Raw genomic sequence first — 19,915 nt, 5'->3', positions numbered from 1 at the left:
TCTTTAAAAAACAAAACAAAAAACTCACTTTATCAGCAATGGATTACATATTTGAATGTGGTTAAAGGAAAATTTTAGGTTGTATATATACTAGAAAAAAATTCATAAAAAACAAACATAGGAGTGTACAACACAAACAGTGAACTCTAGAGTAAATGATAGTTAATAGTACAATTATTAAAACATTCTTTTGTGAATTATAACAAATGTACCACCCTAATGCAAGGTGTTAATAATAGTGTGGTATATGGGAACTCTGTATATTATGCATAATTTTTTCTTTAAACTTACAATTTCTCTAATAAGAAAAAACTCATTTGGTTTTTATTTTATTAAGTGCAATTTGATTTTCTCAAATCTATTTATAATGTAAAATAAGCAATCACCAAGTGAGATAGTATTCTAGGGACCTCAAACTCTGGTGAGGTTGTTCTCATGAATTCCATGATTTACAACATTTTACAAATCTATGGTTTGAATTCAAAGCTGAGAAAGACCACAAATTCTGTTAGCTTATAAAAGGAGACTCTGATTTCTGTTTCCAAGAAAAGATGAACTCAAGAATAAGTTTTACCTTCCAGATGACAGTAAAATCTATTTAAAAATATACTCAAAATTAAAAATGTACCTAATAAATTAAAGAATACATAAAAATACATGAAGGAATTACCTCTAGGATATGAAATCATCATGTTTTGAATTTTCTTCTTGTACTTTTCAACATTTGTATAATAACTATTAATAATAACTTTAATAATAAAAATGTATAGATTTTTTTTAAAAACACACTTAGGAGAAATAGAGCCTAAAATGAACTAGGCATTCAAGTTGCAAAAGCACCACTCTCTAAAACTATCATGAAGAAAACTTCAGGACCAATGTTTTACTTTGTCAATCCTTACTCTCAGACCCTTCCAAATCATGTAAATTTTCTTCCATGAGCCTTCATGAGTCTTTACTGCTCATCTGTAAATAAAATTTTCTAACCTTAAAGCGTTCTGTAGTACCTGCATCAGAAAAGCCTAATTAGTAAATTCATCAATTAGGATTCAATTTTCAGTTCCATTAGCGAGAATAATGACAGATACTGAGGCTGAAGAAAGCAAAATTGGTAGATGAAAGAACGAGTTTAGCATTCTAAGTAGAGTGACCAGCAATAAAACAAGCAGACCAGCATAAGGCATGTTTGGGGAACTATGAGCTGTACAACTTTGCTACTATGTAAGATGATCTGGGAAATGCTGCTGTGATGTAGGCTTACCACTGAAGGCTTTGCATGCTAGGCTAGGAAGAAGGTTGAGCCTTAGTAGTTCCTTACTGCCTCTTTTTCTTGACCCTTCCATTCTTGGCAGTAGCTGATCCCAACAACTTTACTCCCCTGTATAGCAGGAACAACTTATTTTTTGTTGCAGACCTGGTATGTAACAGCCACTAAAAAATGTCTGATGAATGGAGAAACTCTTCCAATACAACCTTCCTTGTCCTACCTTTATCCTCGCCTCCCTATAATCCGTCCTCCCCGCTCCACCAAAGTTACTTTTCTCCAACATGGATTTCACCAGATCACACTCCCTTCTTTAAAACTTTCCATGACATGCCACTTCCTATAGAATAAAGCCCAAACTCCTTCTTCTGGTACACAAACCCCTTAAGAACTCTATCTCCCCTCTTTTCTCTGTGCCACACTAAAGCATTTATAGCTCTTCCCTTTATTTCCCCGTAAAACTGCAAGACACATTTTTCGAAACATACATCAAATTCTTACTCCTCCTTTATGAACAATTAACCTACAGTGGTGTTAACTGTCTCCTTTTTGGGCTGTCATAGTATTTGTACAATATCTATGTTAAAATTCATATCCTTGATTGGTAATGATCTAGACAAGCACCAATTTCTTTTGCAATACTGAGAGCAAGCAGAGAGCAACACTCATGTATTATGGTATTCCCAGCGTCTAGCATAATGGCTTTGAGAATAATAGTAGGATTAATAAATTATCATTACTGCAATGAAAAAAGATTAATGATCAGGTTTCTGCTGGCAGGCTGGTGAGAAAGTTACTTCAGTTGCTCAGGTATGAGTGATGAGGAACAGTTGTGATGAAGATATAAAGAAATAACTGTCAGAGGCATTTCAGAGATAAGATAGGAAACCAAAACCCTTGTCTACAGAATTATAGATTGCGTTCTCACGCACAAATTAGCTAACTGTTCTTCCTTGGCGGACATTTACTACTCTGATATTTTCAATGAACTAAACATGAAGCTGTTCTGCTAGAGAATCTATCCTTTGTGTACAGAATCTATTACTAAATGGATATTTTTAGAGAATATCACATCAGAGTTTGGTAAGCATTCTTATCAAGGAGAAAAAGAGGTAGCACAATAAGTATCTTTTATTAATATGTGAGTTTAAAAAATGAACAAACAAAACTAGCACAAACCCTAAATAAAATGACATCACTGCTGTATTATCTTTTTACCTTCTTTTGCTGGTGGAATGGTTGGAGGAAAAGTTGGTGGTTGAGTAGGTGCTGGTTCTGTACAGGGGAGGGAGAAAGAACATCAGTTAACCATCTCATCTATAGGGAAGGGAGGGAGGTCGTGGTGCAGTAATTCCTCAGAGGAGTCAATGATTTTGACAACTGACCTCTTTAAGAATTTAGTGACAATTATAAATCAGCCACAGCCTGTGAAAACAGCTGCTTCTATCCCCTCATCCTCAGGCTTGAAATGCCCTTTTGCCACAATTCCATTCACCCGACAGGAGTCAGTGCAATCAGACTGTCAACTACAAAGTGGCTCTAATGTTGATTTAAGGCAGGAATCCTGCTAGCCTATTTCAGATCTAGTCTCTGGCTGCTTTCACACATACAATAAACTTCATTTCCATTCTGTCTAACCAAGATGGTCAGTCAATAAGGATTGACGGTCAATCCTTGCTCAATAGCACTGAAAGTGCTTCCCACCCTACATCCCCCAGAATGATTTAAAGTTGTTCACCAATGGAATCTTATTTACTCTTGATGCTGCTCAGATTGTCTCCAGAAAATTTCTTTCAGTTCTGAGAACCAAATGGAAACATTGGCAAGTTACAGTGTGTCCAGATCAGGTCAACCTGGAATCCATGTAGTATGTAGAAGATGGTTTGGTTAAAGGATCTGGGAATGATTAGCTCAGAATACTGTTTCTCATACCAGTTCATGTGGCAAAGCACCAGGAATTATGGTGTCATTAGGTAAACATCATAATAAATTATTTTATGATGCATTCATTTCTTTTTCCAATCTGACACTAAATGTTTAAGAAGAAAAGTAAGAAAATTCTTCTAATTATCCTATTTTTCTCCCTCAAAGTGAGCAAAGATTTTCTTTCTTACTTGTATTGTACAACAAATATCTAGAGCATAGATTGAGAATTACAGCATCAAGGAAAAGAAAATTAAGGGCCACCATCGAGGACAGAACTAGAACCACTGCACGAAATTAAGGAGGATACATTTCAGTTTAATATATGGGGAAACCCTCCTCTAACCATAGCTACCCAACGAGGTGATGTTCAGCCTGGGGAGATGGTAAGCACCAGATAGCTGGAAGGATTTGTGCTCAGGCAGACTGACCACTTTCTGGGAATGTTCTCAAGGGAATTCCTTCATTGGCAGGGAGGTCAGAAGAGAGGAAATTTAAGATCTCTTCCAATTTTGAGATCCAATAAAATAAAGTTATTTGTCTAAAATGATTCAACATTTAAAAGAATGAGGTAACTATTACTGATATGGAAAAATTTCCAAGATGAACTATTAAATTAAATAAAGTAAGTCACAGTATACCATAGTATGCTCCCATTTGTGAAAAATAGAAGACATCTACCATCTCTCTATAAATATATATATAATATTTGTATTTTTGTATATTGCAGATAAAATTTCTTAAAGGAGACCAAAATGGTAAAAATGGGTATTTCTAGAAAGGAAGAATAGGAAGAGAGGGAGGTTGGCATTCTACTTTATACTCTTTTGCTACATTATCATGGATATGTATTACTTTTTTTAAGGGAAAGTTTTGAACCGAACAAGTTTCAAAAGTAGAAAAATTTGAGAAATCCTAGTACCAAAACCAGGATTGCAAAATGTTCTTCAAACACTTCTCAAGCCTGATTTATTTCTCTTCAAATATGTAGGAACAATGGGTTATCTTTATAATTGTGCATCTTCTTTAAAGTGGAAAATTGAGGCATATCCCAAGTGCAGTCAATAAATCAAGAGCCAAACCTATGAGAGGCTACGACAGCCAGACCAATACACTTGAAAGGAATATCTTGTCAAGGAATCTCTTGAGAAAGAAGAGCCACAATGAACTGGTGATGAATGTTTATATTCTGCACATGGCATACAGATGGTGGTTGTCTTTAAGTATGTTAGGGGTTGTCACATAAAACAGAGAACAGTCTTGAGCTGCACTGCTTCAGAAGGTTGGAGTAATGCCAATGGGTGGATGCTACAAGAAGACAGATGTCCCCAACATAAGGAAAACATTTGCATCGTATTAGAATTAACTGCCCTGGGTAACAGTTGTGGGGCTAGGGTTGAGAGGAGTTGAAGCAGACTAGGAATCCCAGATGTAAATGCTTGAAGAGGTCCAGCAAGTAAAGAATATGAGCAAATCCGAAAGGAATGGTAGCAAACTTGAGACCACATGCAGTGTCTAAAAGAGGCAGCACAGTTACTTGGTTCCAGCCCATTGGCACCATGAGGCTATGTGGGTCCTGTGTTGCTAGATCTTCTGAGTTAAAAAAAACCAAACAAACAAACTTGAAAACTTAACATAAAACAAAACAAAACAAAACATGGCCCAAAGAAAACATGTCTGCTGGTGAGATCTACTCCCATGGCTATGAGAGTTTGACTTCCAAGGAAAATCATAATGGTGATGACAAAAAACTTGTTCCAGTGAGACAGAGGTTGGAAAGTTCTTTATTAGGTATTCTTTTATTGGATCTTTACTGCAACAATTGGAGGTAAGAGAGTAGGTATTTAATATTACCAATGAGCCAAAAGAAGCACAATGCTAGTAAATGGCAGAACAAAAGCCCCGATCTAGTTTGTTTGACTCTAAATCTTATGTCCTACCATGTCCCTATTGATCCTATATCCATGAAATGGAATTTTAATCTGTAATAGGAACAAACTACTGATACACTCTACAATTTGGATGAACCATAAAAACATCATGCTAAGTGAAAGATGCCAGCTACAAAAGACTACTATTGTAAGCTTCCATTTGGAGGAAATGTCCAGAAAAAGCAAATGTATGGAGAAAGAACATAGATTGCCTGGAGCTGGAGGTGGGAACATGGATTGACTGCAAATGGGCACAAAAGAGCTCTTTGGGGTGATGGAAATGTTTAAAACTGGATTGTTGCGATGGTAGCACAACTCTTAAATTTACTAAAAAATCATTTTACACTTAAAACTGGTGAATTTTGATATATAAATTCTATCTCGATAAAATTATAGTTCAGAAATAAACGTCTAACACGAAATGTTGAATAGCTCAGTGTTATGACATATAATCTTTATCTTAGAAAAGTAATGATTCAGTTTATTAAACTTATAACCTCTGTTTTCTAAGGTCACACATTGATGATGACTTCTCTCTGCATGAGGAAGGGAGGCTGAAAGTCCTATACATAGTCAGGAGTCCTGTCCAAACGTGTCATATACATGAAGGGAGGCTAAACATGCAGCCACCTATTCGTGAATCCCATGAATCCTCGGGGATCTCAAGTTTAAGTTCACGATACTCAGTTAAGCACACAAATGTCTCCAAGAATTCACTACTCTTTGAACCATTTTAATGTTTGTGAACTTCATACTAGATTAAAAGCCATTCCAAGAGGTTGACACCCACTTTGCTCTTCAGAACATGTAAAAAGTGCTCTGTATTAATATTATATTTTGCCTTTCCTTCCATGCATCAGATCTGCAGCCAACTTGGAGAAAGTGCCAAGAGTCTCTTAAGCAGGCAATTACTCTAGGGTCAGCAAGTAGGAACGTCTTGGCTCCACTCCCACCCTCAGGGCTGTGGTACTGTGCCATTGTTTTAATGTCAGGACCTACTCCATAAACTCATTTCACACCCCACATACCACAAATGTTCTTTGTGGATATGGATCACAGTATAAGCCATTGTTTCCAGTGCTTTGCCATCATATGGCCTCATAGTCCACTGTGAAACATACAGAGAGAATGGAAAAAAGCATACCAATGACATCAGCGGGCATGTGCTGTACATTCTGAGGCTAGATAAGAAGATCAAAACTTGTATTACATTGATTCCTAGGCAGCAATAGCTAATAATTTTCTAAATGGAATAAGGTTTTTGAATCTGACAAATTTCCTAAAATCCTGTTTGTTCATCGAGCGAGGAGAGAACACAGCTGACTTACGTGTTTTTTCCATTATGCTCACACTGGGTCCCTCGATCTCCTGGTGCTTTGTGTAAACACTGATTTTATATTCCGAATCAGGCTGAAGTCCATAGAAGCAATGCCTGTTTGTTCCTCCACCCACAGTGGCTTCTTGATTCTTCGTGTCTACACCAAATGCAAAACAAAACATACACATATAAAATTTTTCTAAAAACAGCCAAAAGGAAATGATTTGCTTCTAAAATGCTTAATATGTATGGCCCATATCAGATAAGTCCAGAAAGAATTATACTTGTTTGAGGTAATGTATTTGTTTCTAAAGAGTTAATATATCCACTGATTTTTTAACATTGAAAATCACATTTTAAAGGTACAATAAAGAAACTTGCTATTAAATGACTCTTGAGGTCAACACTCTATTTGAATGGAGAATTATTAATTTACATAATTAAATACACAGCTCTTAATTGATATGTTGGACAGGTATGGACATGACTGCATTTTTTAAAAATCAGAAATTCCTTTTATTCAACAAGTCTCCATGTTTCTAATCAAATGATTAAAAGTTTACATAAAAAGGAAACAGCCTTTAGTCCCTGTACAACTTACTACCACCCTACAGGAAGTTCAAGAGGATTCCTTTCTAGGCAGTGGTCTAAAGATACAAGCATGGAGTTAGAAATTATAGGGTCTAGGTCATCTCCACATCTCGTGGACCAGGAGATGGGCCTCCAGAGTCTCAGACGCCTCATCCTAGGCATCCAGGTTGTTTTACAAAGCTCCCACAGACCTGACTCCCAGGGGTATAAATCTCCCTGGAAACACAGGATGTGACTCCCAGGGATGAGCCTGGACCTGGCATTGTGGGATTGAGGAAAATCTTCTTGACCAAAAAGGGGAAGCGAAATGAAACAAAATAAAGTTTCAGTGGCTGAGAGATTTCAAATGGAGCCAAGAGGTCACTCTGGAGGGCATTCTTATGTGCTATGTGGATTTCCCTTTTTAGGTTTTAGAGTACTGGAATAGCTGGAAGGAAATACCTGAAACTATCAAACTGCAACCCAGTAGCCTTGATTCTTGAAGATGATTGTATAACTATGTAGCTTACATGGGGTGATGGTGTGATTGTAAAAACCTTGTGGCTCACACTCCCTTTATCCAGTGTATGGATGTATGAGTAGAAAAATGGAGACAAAAACTAAATGAAAAATAGGGTTAGATGGGGGGAGGGGTGATTTGGGTGTTCTTTTTTACTTTTATTTTTTATTCTTATTTTTATTCTTTCTGGTGTAAGGAAAATGTTCAAAAATTGATTGAAGTGATGAATGTACAACTATGTGATGGTACTGTGAACAGCTGATTGTACACCATGGATAACTGTATGGTATGTGAAAATATCTCAATAAGACTGAATTAAAAAAAAAAAAGGCCCCCACAAATGCAGGCAAGAGCTCGGAGCAGCACTGGGGCAGCCAAGAAGCCAAGGAGCCCACCATGGACTGCCTGATTCCCTCCGTCAGCCTTGATTTTTAACTGACGCCATGATTTCTTTCCATTGCAAAGGATACTTTTTGGGGAGCTCAGAGGAGGCACCCCACATTCTCTGGATCTACACTGGAAATCCTTATTCTGTTAAAATCCTAATTGCTGACAAAGCTAAGTCCAGAATCTTTGGCTTTCCGCAGTCATCATTTCTTTAAAGTGTGCCTTGAAATAACAGAACATTACTCTTATAGAGAAACATATACTGTATATGCTAATTTGCATGATATTTTCATTTGGAAAAGGGAGCAAGTTTCAACCACTATTACTAGATGCATTGTCAAAATGAAGAAATAAGACATGGTGTAGATGGCTTAGGGTCATACATGCTGTTGAATGCAGACTCCAGACTTCTTGGTTCCAAGGTTCTTTTCGTTCAACCAAGGAGCTGTGTGACATACAGACAATTCCAGGTAGCACCTTCTCTGTCTTTTCTCCATGGCAGAAGGCACAAAGAACTTTGGAGCCTGACAAACTGTTGGCTTTATTCATTTTCACATCCACAGCAAAATTGCTCTGCTCCTTGTAGAAGTATTAGTGCTAAGCCCTTGGCTCTGGAGCCTGGGGAAGTTGGATTAACTATATTAATCATTTCCTGAGGGCTTACTACACACAGGGTTCTGTGCTTGGTAGTTAATGATTAAAGCAAGAACCATGAAAATAATAGCCAATATTTAATGAGCACTTATTATGTGTCAGACACTATTCTAAGTATTTTATATATACTAACTCATTTGATCCTCTTAACATTTATAATTATCCCCAAGAATCTAAAGCCAAGAATCTGAGGACAAGAAAAATCAGTAAATTTGCCCAAGTCCATACAGTTAAGTAGAAGAACTGAGATTTGAATTGCGAACTCTAAAGCCCAATCTCAGAATATGTTGCTTTAATTTCCATCAAAATATTAAAATAAAGTAAATTAAATATATAACCTCTCAAAATGAAATAGTTGAGAGCTGCAAGTGCCTATTAAATAAGCCAACCTGCTGGCTAGTGGAGAAAAGCTGAGAATTCCTTCTCACTTGGTGCTTTAGCCTCCACTGGACAGAGGTGCCTATTTTGGTAACTGTAATTTCTGAATGTTTCAAATGGGTTTTCTTCATAGGCATATAGTGTTTACTTTTTTACCTACTACAATGGATAATTGGTTAAAAGGAAGAATCACTGCTACCATGAAAAGGACAATTACGCAAATTTGCCTCAAAATCAGTCCTCATCCGATCCATGAATTGTATCCATTAGATCAAAGTCTTATAAAGCCCTTATTCTAGGAATTTGCAAACACATGTTAAACATTGCATTGATTAAATATATCACACATAGTTTTTAGTGGTTAAAAAGTACTATCCACTCCTTCAAAATGTTACTTGCTGAGTATTTAAAAAATAAATAATACATAAAAACCAGCTAAATTTTTAAATGCAAAATGCAAAACTGTCAAGTAGCATTCTTTGTTCATTTTGAAACTGCAACACTTAGTTAAATTTCTATATATATCTTAATATACATATGTTAGAACTTGGTATATGTATGTTAAACATATCAGAATAAACATGACATATGTCATTTTTTATTGTTTATGGAAAATACTGATTTTTAAGAAAACAATTAAGTTAAAGCCATTTGTCAAATGGAATGTGAAGTTTATCTTTAAATATTGTTACTATGATTAAAGAGTTTCAAGAATTAACTTTATAATCTTTAAAACATATTTGTCAAGAATGAAATATAGTCTATTTCAATAATTTGTCATATATCATGCAAAAATGATGAAATAAAAAATGTTTTAAGCTGTTTGTGAGATTATATATTACTGTGAAAGAGTTTTCTAGTAAAAGAAGGTTGCTTAAGGCCCCGCTCTGATCAAGACAGCAGAGTGAGAAGCTTCAGGGCTCCATCCCACCTACCCACAAAGCTTTGAAGAACCAGTAAAAACTGACAGAAACATCATTCTCAAAGCACTAGAAAACAGTTAAAAGGACTACATAACAGGGAGAGTACAGAATCAAGAAAAAGGCTACTTAAAAGTGGTAGGAAGTGTATTGGAACAGCTAGAAGGTAATACCTGAAGCTGTCATACTGCAACCCAGTGGCCTCGATTCTTGAAGACAATTGCGTTACTATGTGGCTTACATGCTATGACCACGTGATTGTGGAGACCTTGTGGTTCACACTCCCTTTGTCCAGTATATGGATGGATGAGTATGAAAATGGGGACAAAAACTAAATGGAAAAATAGGGTAGGATGGGGGGTAGTGATGGGATGTTTTGGGTGTTCTTTTCTACATTTATTTATTTGTTTATTTATTTATTTATTTGGAGTAAGGAAAACATTCAAGGGTTGAGTCTGGTGATAAATGCACAACTATTTGATGGTGCTGTGAATGTTTCTACACTGTGGATGATTGTAGGGTATGTGAATTATCTTAATAAGACTGTATAAAAAAGAATATATTAAAAATTACAAAAAAAAATGATTGGAGATGAGCCTGAGAGACAGAGAGAATAAGAAACAGCTGAAGACCTCAAGAGACTGCTCCATGCTGAAGCCTTTTTGAATGGGACATTAGATCCCTATCAGAAGGAAATCTTGCAATATTCTTATTACACAACTGTTAATTAGCAGTGTATAGTCTCTGTTGGATTTTTGAATAAATAAATGTTTATGTGATGTGAAAAAAAAAAGTGGTAGGATCTTGTGGTACCATGGCTGACCCTTCCCCAACCCTCCCCAGTCAACCTGTGCTCCCTGTGCATGGATCCCTGGTCCCAGTTATGGGGGGAGCAGAGTAACCCTGTACACATACTGGGAGCATGTATGTCTGTCCCAATCTGTCTGGTGGTGGCCTAAGTAACTCACCATCCCAGAACCTGCCCTGCATGTAGAAGGCAGCTCAAAGAGCTCTCCTACAGAATGCTCTGGGAGAGCAGTCAAGTCGTGCTGTCTGAGGCAAGGGATTGTGGGCTATAGGACATACAGTGCAATACCTGGTACCGTGAGAGAACTGGGAAGAGGGGACATTTGTACCCATGTATATGGAATTCTTAGACCAAATGTGCAGTCCCAAGACAAGATTCATCCACAGAAAGAATTAGGGAGGCCCCTAAGCTTTGGCCTGAAACTATTCTCTAAACTCATTGTATGGAAAGCTCTGAAGGAGATCACTCACACAAGTCAATCAGCAAAGACTGGGAAAAGTATTCTCTTTTTTCCCTTCTTTTTTGTAGTTCCAGGCATTCAAGGAAATCTCTTATAACAGTAGCTAGATACAAGCTTAAGGAACAGACACCTCAGAGTCTAAATTCTAGCGCTGATATAGTAAAATATCAAAATCTTCAGATTTCAATAAAAGACTATAAAATATACAAAGAAACAAAAAATGATGGTCCAGGCAAAGGAGAAAATTAAAGCATTAGATACCATCAATGAGGGGAATGAGACCTAAGACATTTCAGACAAAGATGTTAAAGTGCCTATTTTTTTTCCCTGGACACTACTGAGGCAAGAAGGCAGTGGGAAGACATATTTAAATTGCTGAAAGCAAAGCTTTTCAAACCAGGAATTCTAAATCTGGCAAAACTGTCTCTCAAAAATGAGGGAAGGATTGAGACATTCCCAGATAAGCAAAAGCTGAGATACACTGTCACCACCAGACCAGCCCTATAAGAGATGCTAAATAGAGTTCTGTAGGTTGAAAGGAAAGGACACTAGACAATTGACTGAAGCCACTTGAATAAATAAAGAACTCTATAAATATAAACACTAGTACTATTATACTTTTGTATTTGTAACTCCAGTTTTACTTTCTACAGTATCTAAAAGGAAAATGCATTACATATAATGAGAAACCAATGGTTTTGGACTCATAATGTATAAATGTGTAATTTGTGGCAAGAATTACATAAAGGTGGGGATTAGAGGTGTATGGGACATAGATTACGCATGCTACTGAAGTTAAGTTGGTATCAAATAGAACAAGATTGTTATAGATTAGGATGATAAATTTAAGCCCCATGGCAACCAAAAAGAAAATATCAGATAATATGCAAACTTACAGAGAAAGAAATTAGAATATAAGCAGAAATAGGGGGAGGGCAATGTTAATGCACCAAGAGTACAGGGTTTCTGTTTGGTGTGAAGGGGAAGTTCTAGTAATGGATGGTGGTGAGAGTATTGCAACATTGTGAATGTGAATAATTGCACTGACTGGTATACTTGGGAGATATTGGGATGGGGATATTTATTTTATCTATGTTTCCTCAATTTAAAAACAAGGAAGAAAGGGAAACTAAAGATACAATGACAATTAAATGTGATACATGATACTGGATGGGATCAAAGAATGGAGGAGAAAAGGCTCAAAAGGACATTATTAGGACATAAGAAAAAATTGGAATACAGAATACAAGCTTTATATCTATGTTAAATTTCTTGAGCTTGATAACTGCACTTAAGGTGATTACATAAGTGAATTCCTTGTTCACAGGAAATGTACATGGAGTATTATGTGTTCAAGGAATATGATTCATGCAACCTGCTCTCAAATGTTCAGAAAAGATGGATGGATGGATGGATGGATGGATAGATAAAGATGACAGAATAAATGATGGAAAAATATTAAAATTGGTGGATCTGAGAATATAGGAGGGTTGGTGCATGTTGGAGTTCTCTGTATGGGGTTTGTATTACTTCTGCAACTATCCTGTAAGCTTGAAGTTATTTCAAAATAAAACGTTTGAAAGAAAAAAATGGTTGGTTAGACTCTGTGCTCTGATTTTGCTGATGTTCAAGTTCAGCCTGTGCTTCTCGGGCTCAGAACCCCATAATAACTGCTCCTTTCTGATCCCTAACCATCCTTGGGAGTCTCCTGGAAGCGTCTTGAGCCACCTGCAATGCAAACCTTTCCTAAACCCTAAAGGTGGATTATAATTATGTATCGCCACTAAAGCTTCCAAGGATTCTCCAGGAATCAATTCTAGAAAAGTGGTTTTCTCTCACTTCCTCCATTTCTTGTGGATACTCATACATTTTACACCCTTTCAAGTAGAATATAAATGGAAAATCTACTAAAACCATTGGAAAACTGGAATGGGCACAGTAAAATGAATGGGAAGCAGTATTGGTTTGGTTCCCAATACTAACAAAGAGGGGCTCCATGAGTGGGGGTGCACACATGTTGCTTTTGGCATGTGTGAGTCAGGTCTAATGGTTCGGACTTAAAGGAAAACATCTGAACTAATCAAATGATGACTAATTTCCTCAAGCCTTTATGCCAAAAGCAGTTAGTTAGTTTATTTTTTTGGAAGAGGGGGGAGAAAAAACAACAAACCTCTGTCTTAATTTGTGCATTCATTCTCATGAAGCGAGGCTAAATACTTTCTCTAGATTATTATCATAACTATAATGATGCGACTAACTTGACTCACCAAGGTGTGCTATGAATAATGAGATCCACAAGCAAAGGATACTCAGGATCCAGGAAACTAATCTGCTGGAATGGTATGATGTAAATACTTCTTCTCCCCAGTCTCTCAAATACCCTGATCTCTACTCTCTTAAGCTTGTAAATAGGTTTCCCTCCATATCATCTTTTTTTTCTGGATTCTGGTCCCCAGTAAGGTAGGCCGTCCACTATGGTGCCATTCTCTATCCTGGTGAATGAATAACACAGCAAAATGGACATTTCACCACTTACAGACAGAAGACAAGTGGCACATATGCTGAACCCTTTCCTAGGATGCTAGAAAGAAATTCATCAATTTATGGGATTTAGAAAGGGAATACAGTATTTGGGCCTATGGGTCACTTAAATACTTGAACGTGAAGGAAAACTCTATACCCAACTTCAAGTGCCTGGTCAACTCAAAAACTGCCAGAGAGAGGAACAGGACCTTAGAGCACCTGCAGAACTAACAGAAGCTGTTACGGGGTTCTGAGTTACTCAAGACCAACCAAAAGTCTCTCACTTTGGTCTGTCCTAGAATTAACTAAAAGCTTACAATTTAATTTGGCAAGTGTGGATGACTAACTCAAAAGCAGATTTTATTTCAGTCTCTCCTGAGAAGACCTTGTTCTTCTGGCAATCTTTATTTCTTTTTCTTTCTTGGCTATAAAAATGTCATAACATTTACGTGAGTAGAGGACATCTGTTGTCTTGGCCTGTCTTGTATCTAATCCCTCTATTTTGGATCCATTGCTCCCTCAATTCTGGTCTTTATGGTTTGGAGAGAACTAAATACCCTCCCACTAGATACATGGGTAGGAGGCAATCAGGTCTCGCCAGTTGGTTTATTTCATGGCATTGGACTAAATGACAGGTTTAGGGGCATGTGACCCAAATCAGGCCAATATGACTCAGTTCCTGGACTTTTGTTGGAACTATTGAGTAAGAAAAAGAAGCTCTCTTTTCACGAAGGTTGCTAAGGCAGGAGGATATAATTCTGGGACCAATTCACAGTGCCAGAGGAAACAGAGCAGAGCAATGGAACAAGACTTAATCTGGATGACACTGAACACCTAGATCCTGATGTGCCTGAAGCCAGAAAGTACTCTTTGACTTTGCAATATATTAGCCAATAGATTGACCCATTGCTTAATTCATTTTCATCTGGGTTTCTGCCACTTACAAATAAATCAAAAACCCTGAGTGACACCCTAGCTACTTTATTCACAAAATCTTTGGAAATCTGTAGGCATTACCTCAGTTAACGGCCTCAAAAGAAGTAATTTTAGAGAAATTGAAGCTCAAAGAAAGCTGACTAGCAGTTTTGGTTATAGCAGTGGTGTCTTCACTGACTTCATCTCAGAACAACTTTCATCTCAAAAGTGCACATGACCAGAATATGGAACTATTTTAAAAACTGGGAAAAAAAAGAACCTACCAAACAGTAGGAATTTGGCAGAGGCACAGAGAAATAGGTCACACCAGGGTAAACCTTTTCTCTAAACCTGGAGGAACTGGATCCCATCTGTCCCTAGTACCTCTTCTGACTGGGATGGAAGGACTGAAATTTCTGCAGAGACAGCACAGGTAACTAATGGAAGATGTTGCCCAGTCTGAACAGTTGGGCTGTGAGACTATTTGCCCTTGAAGGAGTGGTCATCTTATCACAAGTCCTTCAGAGCAGTGAATCAGGATGGTGACCACATTTCTCTGTAAGATAAAACAACAAACTCTAAACCCACACCAAAGTAGTCTCTTCCATGCTCTAAGTTCTATAACTTAAAATATCTAACATTCCCCACTTTCACCTTGACACTCACTCTCCCAAACACTCCTTCTTGTCAGCTAGAATCTTTGGTGTCCAGTGATCAATAATATAAAGTAAGACAAGTGAGTGAACGTGATGGAGGCTAATTGGGCTCATAAAGCTCTCAGCTATAAATGTTGGTAGGAAATAAACTGACTGACACTTTCGTTCATCCTTGTTTAATTGAGACTATTGCAGCTCAGTCAAAGAGGTTTCTGGCAGACTACACATAATACTGACAGAGCTCAAGTTAGCTTAACTTGAAGATAAGAAGGAAATGTGGACTCATTTTTTGCCAGCACAGATCTTGGCTCCAGAAAGAGTATATTGAGATTTTAGATGACAAGATCAATACCAGGCACATCAATATTATCCTATGTTAAGAATCCAATCACAAATAGGCTAAATTGAAAGCATTTTATAAATAACACTTGTGGTTCTCAATAATTCCAATGATAAAGCCAGTTTCAATACATCTTTATGTCAATCCATATAATTATAATTTTTTGGAAGGACAATGAATATCCACAGGGCCTTATGCCCCTTCATTTCAACTTCTTAAATCACATAAAAGGGTAAAAGTATTTTGGGGTAATTTGGGATTGTGATTCTTATACTGAGTATTTTTTTCAAGCTTCACAAAACCCACTAATCTATGAAAGTGTGATTTAGCTAGTCTTATGTAGAAATAAATCAAATGTAACTCCTCGAGATTTTATATTTCTGTTTCTTGAATAGTCACATATCTTTCATCTACTTCAGTCAAAGCATCCCATAGATCATATTCATATAAGCAAAAAATTCACATATATTGTCCTAACTTTCTCTTCCTAAATGTTGATTCTGGATTAAAGCCACTCCCATATGTTTAGCCAGTGTCATGCTGAAGGGGCCCTTACATTACACACAGGGAATCGAGGAAGGAAGTAGTGGCTTAGTGTGTCTATCAAGACAATGCCTTGGTTAGGGATGGTGGGAGTTTCTTCTAGTTGGCGCTCCTATGTCCACTCATTTTCTAAAGGAGACATCTTTCCAAATGCTCTCTGCACTCTACTAAACTGTAATTTCCACTTTTATGGATTGAAGCAAAAGTGGTATCTATGGATTTTGAATGTAGTTATAGCCAGGATATGGGGTCTAAATCCAGTCCTGTCCAAACCCAAAATGGCAGCTCCTTCTACTTTCTTTATGGGAAAACCAGTGATTATTTGTCCAGGAAGAGAAGGCTCTATTTTTAACAATGTAACGTAACATGTTTGAAAAAAAATTTTTTTTTAATCATTTTAAAAATAACAAGACTTTTTTTACTGTGTAAACAAATTTCATTAAAATAACTTTCATTATTTGATCTTATCTTTGAAATACCATACGTTGCTGATTACGTGAAAAAAAAAGGGTTAACGGGGCCTAGAAACTCACCTTTCTGTTATCCATATTTTATTATTTTTGATATTTTTAATGACAATAAGAAGACATTTTTAGTGTTTCAATTTTGGAACAAAGTCCAGAATTTTAAATGTACTCGAGAACTGCAATGATGAAGAACCTGGCAAAAATATTTCATACTCTGTCCTGAGTGACAGTTTGTTCTTCACCAATCATCCTCACAAGTAAAAAAGAAACACTAAGAAAAATATTAAATTCAAACCTAAATCCCCATGGAGTGAATGCCAAAATTATAGTGCCATCATATTTTTAGTGTTTATTCTGGCTATTCTGTTCTAACTACCGAAAGGAGCAGATAGACCATTGGTGCTTACTATGCGCAAAACATTGTTGCAAGTGATTTACACGGATTATCACAGCTTAATCCTCGAAGAACCCTACAAGATCAGTACTATGATTACACCCATTAACAGATGGGAAAACAGAGGTTTGGAGAGATTAAATAATTTGCTTAACCAGCCAGTCTGACTCCAAATCCTGCACAATTAGCCATTAAACAAAATCGTTTCCTCAAGAAGAGGACTCTTGTCTAATGCTGCTCATTCATTCTCCATAGTGATTTGCACAGGACTAGGTACACAAGAGCTTGATGGATTGCACTTACCCTGGAGGGATTCTATGACTATCCGGTAGGCTGAGGCATGGCGGTGCACCTGCCACCGAGCACACATGCTGGTCATTTGAATATGGTCTGCCTGGAGATTGGTCACGCCCAAGAACACTACAATGCAATAGACACATAATTATATCACACATCAGACAATGCCACCTATGTCCCCAAGCCTCAAATTAACCAAAACATGACAAAAGTCCCACTCAATGCTCCAGACTTGGATGTGGGAAATTCATCAACCCACAACACATTAGTATATAAAAGATAGCTATTTTATGATTTGAGAAAGCAGGTTCCAAAACATCACAAATGGTATGAACTGATATTTAAAAAGGAAATTGGAAATACATACTCACAAGACAAAGACCAGGTACAATGGATGGGGAAATTCTGGGTGATTTTTAATCTTCCTTCTTTATTTATTTGTGTTTTCTATAAATCCACAATGAATATATAATGCTTTTGTAATAAAAATGAAATACAAATATACTTATTAACCACTGAAAGAGAGCCATGGCTGAAGCAAAAGGGAAAAGCAAAGTAGATATAATGGAAGAGTAACTTGGGAGCAGCTTTGTGGGACTGGCCTTGAAAACATGATTGGATGAGAATGAAAAAAACTTAGAAACATACATAAATGAAAACAAATTATAAAAATAAATGTATGAATGCTTACTCATTTCAGAACATTGTGACATGCAAAAATGATTCACAAAAAGTTTATTTGGGGAAATGGTAAATATATTGTTTCTCCAATACAATAGAGAAGTAAGCACGGGATGTTTACCATTTTAGATCCAAGCAGAAAAAAGCAGAAAATTAAAATTCACTTTTCCTAATGACCTCTGACATCCTTCCATATAATTTTCTCTTAGTTCTCCCTCTCTCTTAGCTACCAAATAAATAAAAATTGTTTAAAATTATTTTTTCAAGAAGGCAAAAATAATCTTGCTGATCTCAATTTATACCTTTACATTGTCCCCTTCTGTTAGATCAGAGAGGGAAGACCTTTTTTACAAAGGCCAATTAAACAACTCCTCTCCTCCCCACAAAAAAGGAATTCAATAATGATTCATATGACCACACTAAATTAAAAAACACCTTGGTTTAATTAATTGGAGATTGTGGGGCCACGGTGGGGGGGGGGTTGTTGCTTGGGAGAAAGAGATATCACAAATAATAAACCCATCTAGTTTTTACTTTAAAGATAAGAATATAGAACAATTCACCACTCTCAGTCTTTTAAAATATGTTTGTGATGGTCTACGCATTTATTAGGGGAGAGAAAAGGATGGGAAAGAAAGAAGAGGGAAGCAGAGAGAAGAGGATAGAAGACATAAGAAAGCATAGGGGGAAGAGAGAGCAGTAAAGAATCAACCAGGCAGAGAAGGTGGTGCAGACAGAAAGGGTAACCTAGAGAGGAAAATAATATGAAATAGGGAAGGAGAGAGTAGAGGATGGGAAAACTGCACAGGGCTTTCTGTGGTGTTCCTAAGGAGAACTTGGCGACTGCTGTAACAGCACAACAGAGAGAAGTAACTTGGAGGTCACGGTGGTGGCTAAAACCGTGTGACTTCAACAGTCTGATCAGAACCACAGGCCACAGGCTTCTGAGATCTGTTGAAGTGACAGACTATGTCCTTAGATTAATTTTTTTTAGTATCTAGCCTGTATAGTCTTAAGGGATTCCATGAAAGAGAAATTCAGGAAGCCTCTTCTAATGAAATCCCGGGTGTTTTGACATCAAGTATAGTAGATGCTTCCATTCTTGCCTGAAACTATTTATCAGATTAATTATTTGGTTAGGGATGAAGGAAAATGTGGGACCAAGTGCAAAAAGAATAACTATTACAGAAATAAGAGTGGTTATCCATTAAAAGCTTGCTATATAATAGTCAATTTCCATACATTATGTCATTATTCCTCAGAATCAGCCATAAACTGATCATTATCTTTATTTTAAAGTTGAGAAAATTGGGGCTCAAAGGAGCAATTTCCTTAAGATCAGAGCTAATAAGTAGCAGATTCAACGCTTATTCTTTCCCTATCACCATGACTTTCACTGTCTATTGTGGGACAAGTACTTTTGATAGCACTCAGGATTATTTGCATTAGCAGACGGCTGAACCATTGTTATTTTGGTAGTTTATGTATTGTTTTTAATGTGTATTAAAACTGTGATTTTCTCTGTAGGATAATTATGTAAGTTATATAAAGTATTTAATTAAGAAACTGTACTTCAATTTAAAGAAATATATTAAATCGATGTGTGGGAAGTGTGAGCAATATCAGGAATAGAGAACACATAGCTGGAGTTTGGCAAACACTGCATTGTGCCATGGTGTCTCGGAGTGGCAGACGCCAGTGAGAAGTTCCAGACGGTGGGCCAACTGCACGAAAACCCACAAGAGAGTAGAGACGGATTTCCCTAGAGTGGTACAGGTACTTTTCATGGACGGTGAGTGTATTTGTGTGTCCACACGTGTGTAGGGGTGGAGCAAAGGCTTTGAGAGAAGGCAAACTTCCCTCTCACCTAAATTTGACTGGGGTTGGCTGTGCCAGGCCACAGCACAGGATGGTTGGAAAATTTCACGTTACTTGAAAAATCTCAACAAAGCCTTTCCAGAAGGAA

General features: G+C 37.0%; 1 protein-coding gene across 3 annotated transcripts in view; it reads right to left on the bottom strand.

The window, feature by feature from the left end:
- Positions 1–19,915, bottom strand: part of COL14A1 (collagen type XIV alpha 1 chain) — a 206,602-nt gene that overhangs the window by 78,974 nt on the left and 107,713 nt on the right. For all 3 annotated transcript variants that reach the window (XM_037803228.1, XM_037803230.1, XM_037803229.1), the window contains exons 23-25: positions 17,275–17,391; positions 6,447–6,593; positions 2,483–2,539 (exon numbers count right to left, since the gene is read on the bottom strand). In XM_037803228.1, coding sequence (XP_037659156.1) covers positions 2,483–2,539; positions 6,447–6,593; positions 17,275–17,391 — 321 coding nt within the window. The remainder of the gene's footprint in view (positions 1–2,482; positions 2,540–6,446; positions 6,594–17,274; positions 17,392–19,915) is intronic.

Source organism: Choloepus didactylus, chromosome 14, assembly GCF_015220235.1.
Source record: "Choloepus didactylus isolate mChoDid1 chromosome 14, mChoDid1.pri, whole genome shotgun sequence".
Lineage (NCBI taxonomy): Eukaryota > Metazoa > Chordata > Mammalia > Pilosa > Megalonychidae > Choloepus > Choloepus didactylus.
This window is presented reverse-complemented; position numbering and strand designations above follow the sequence as displayed.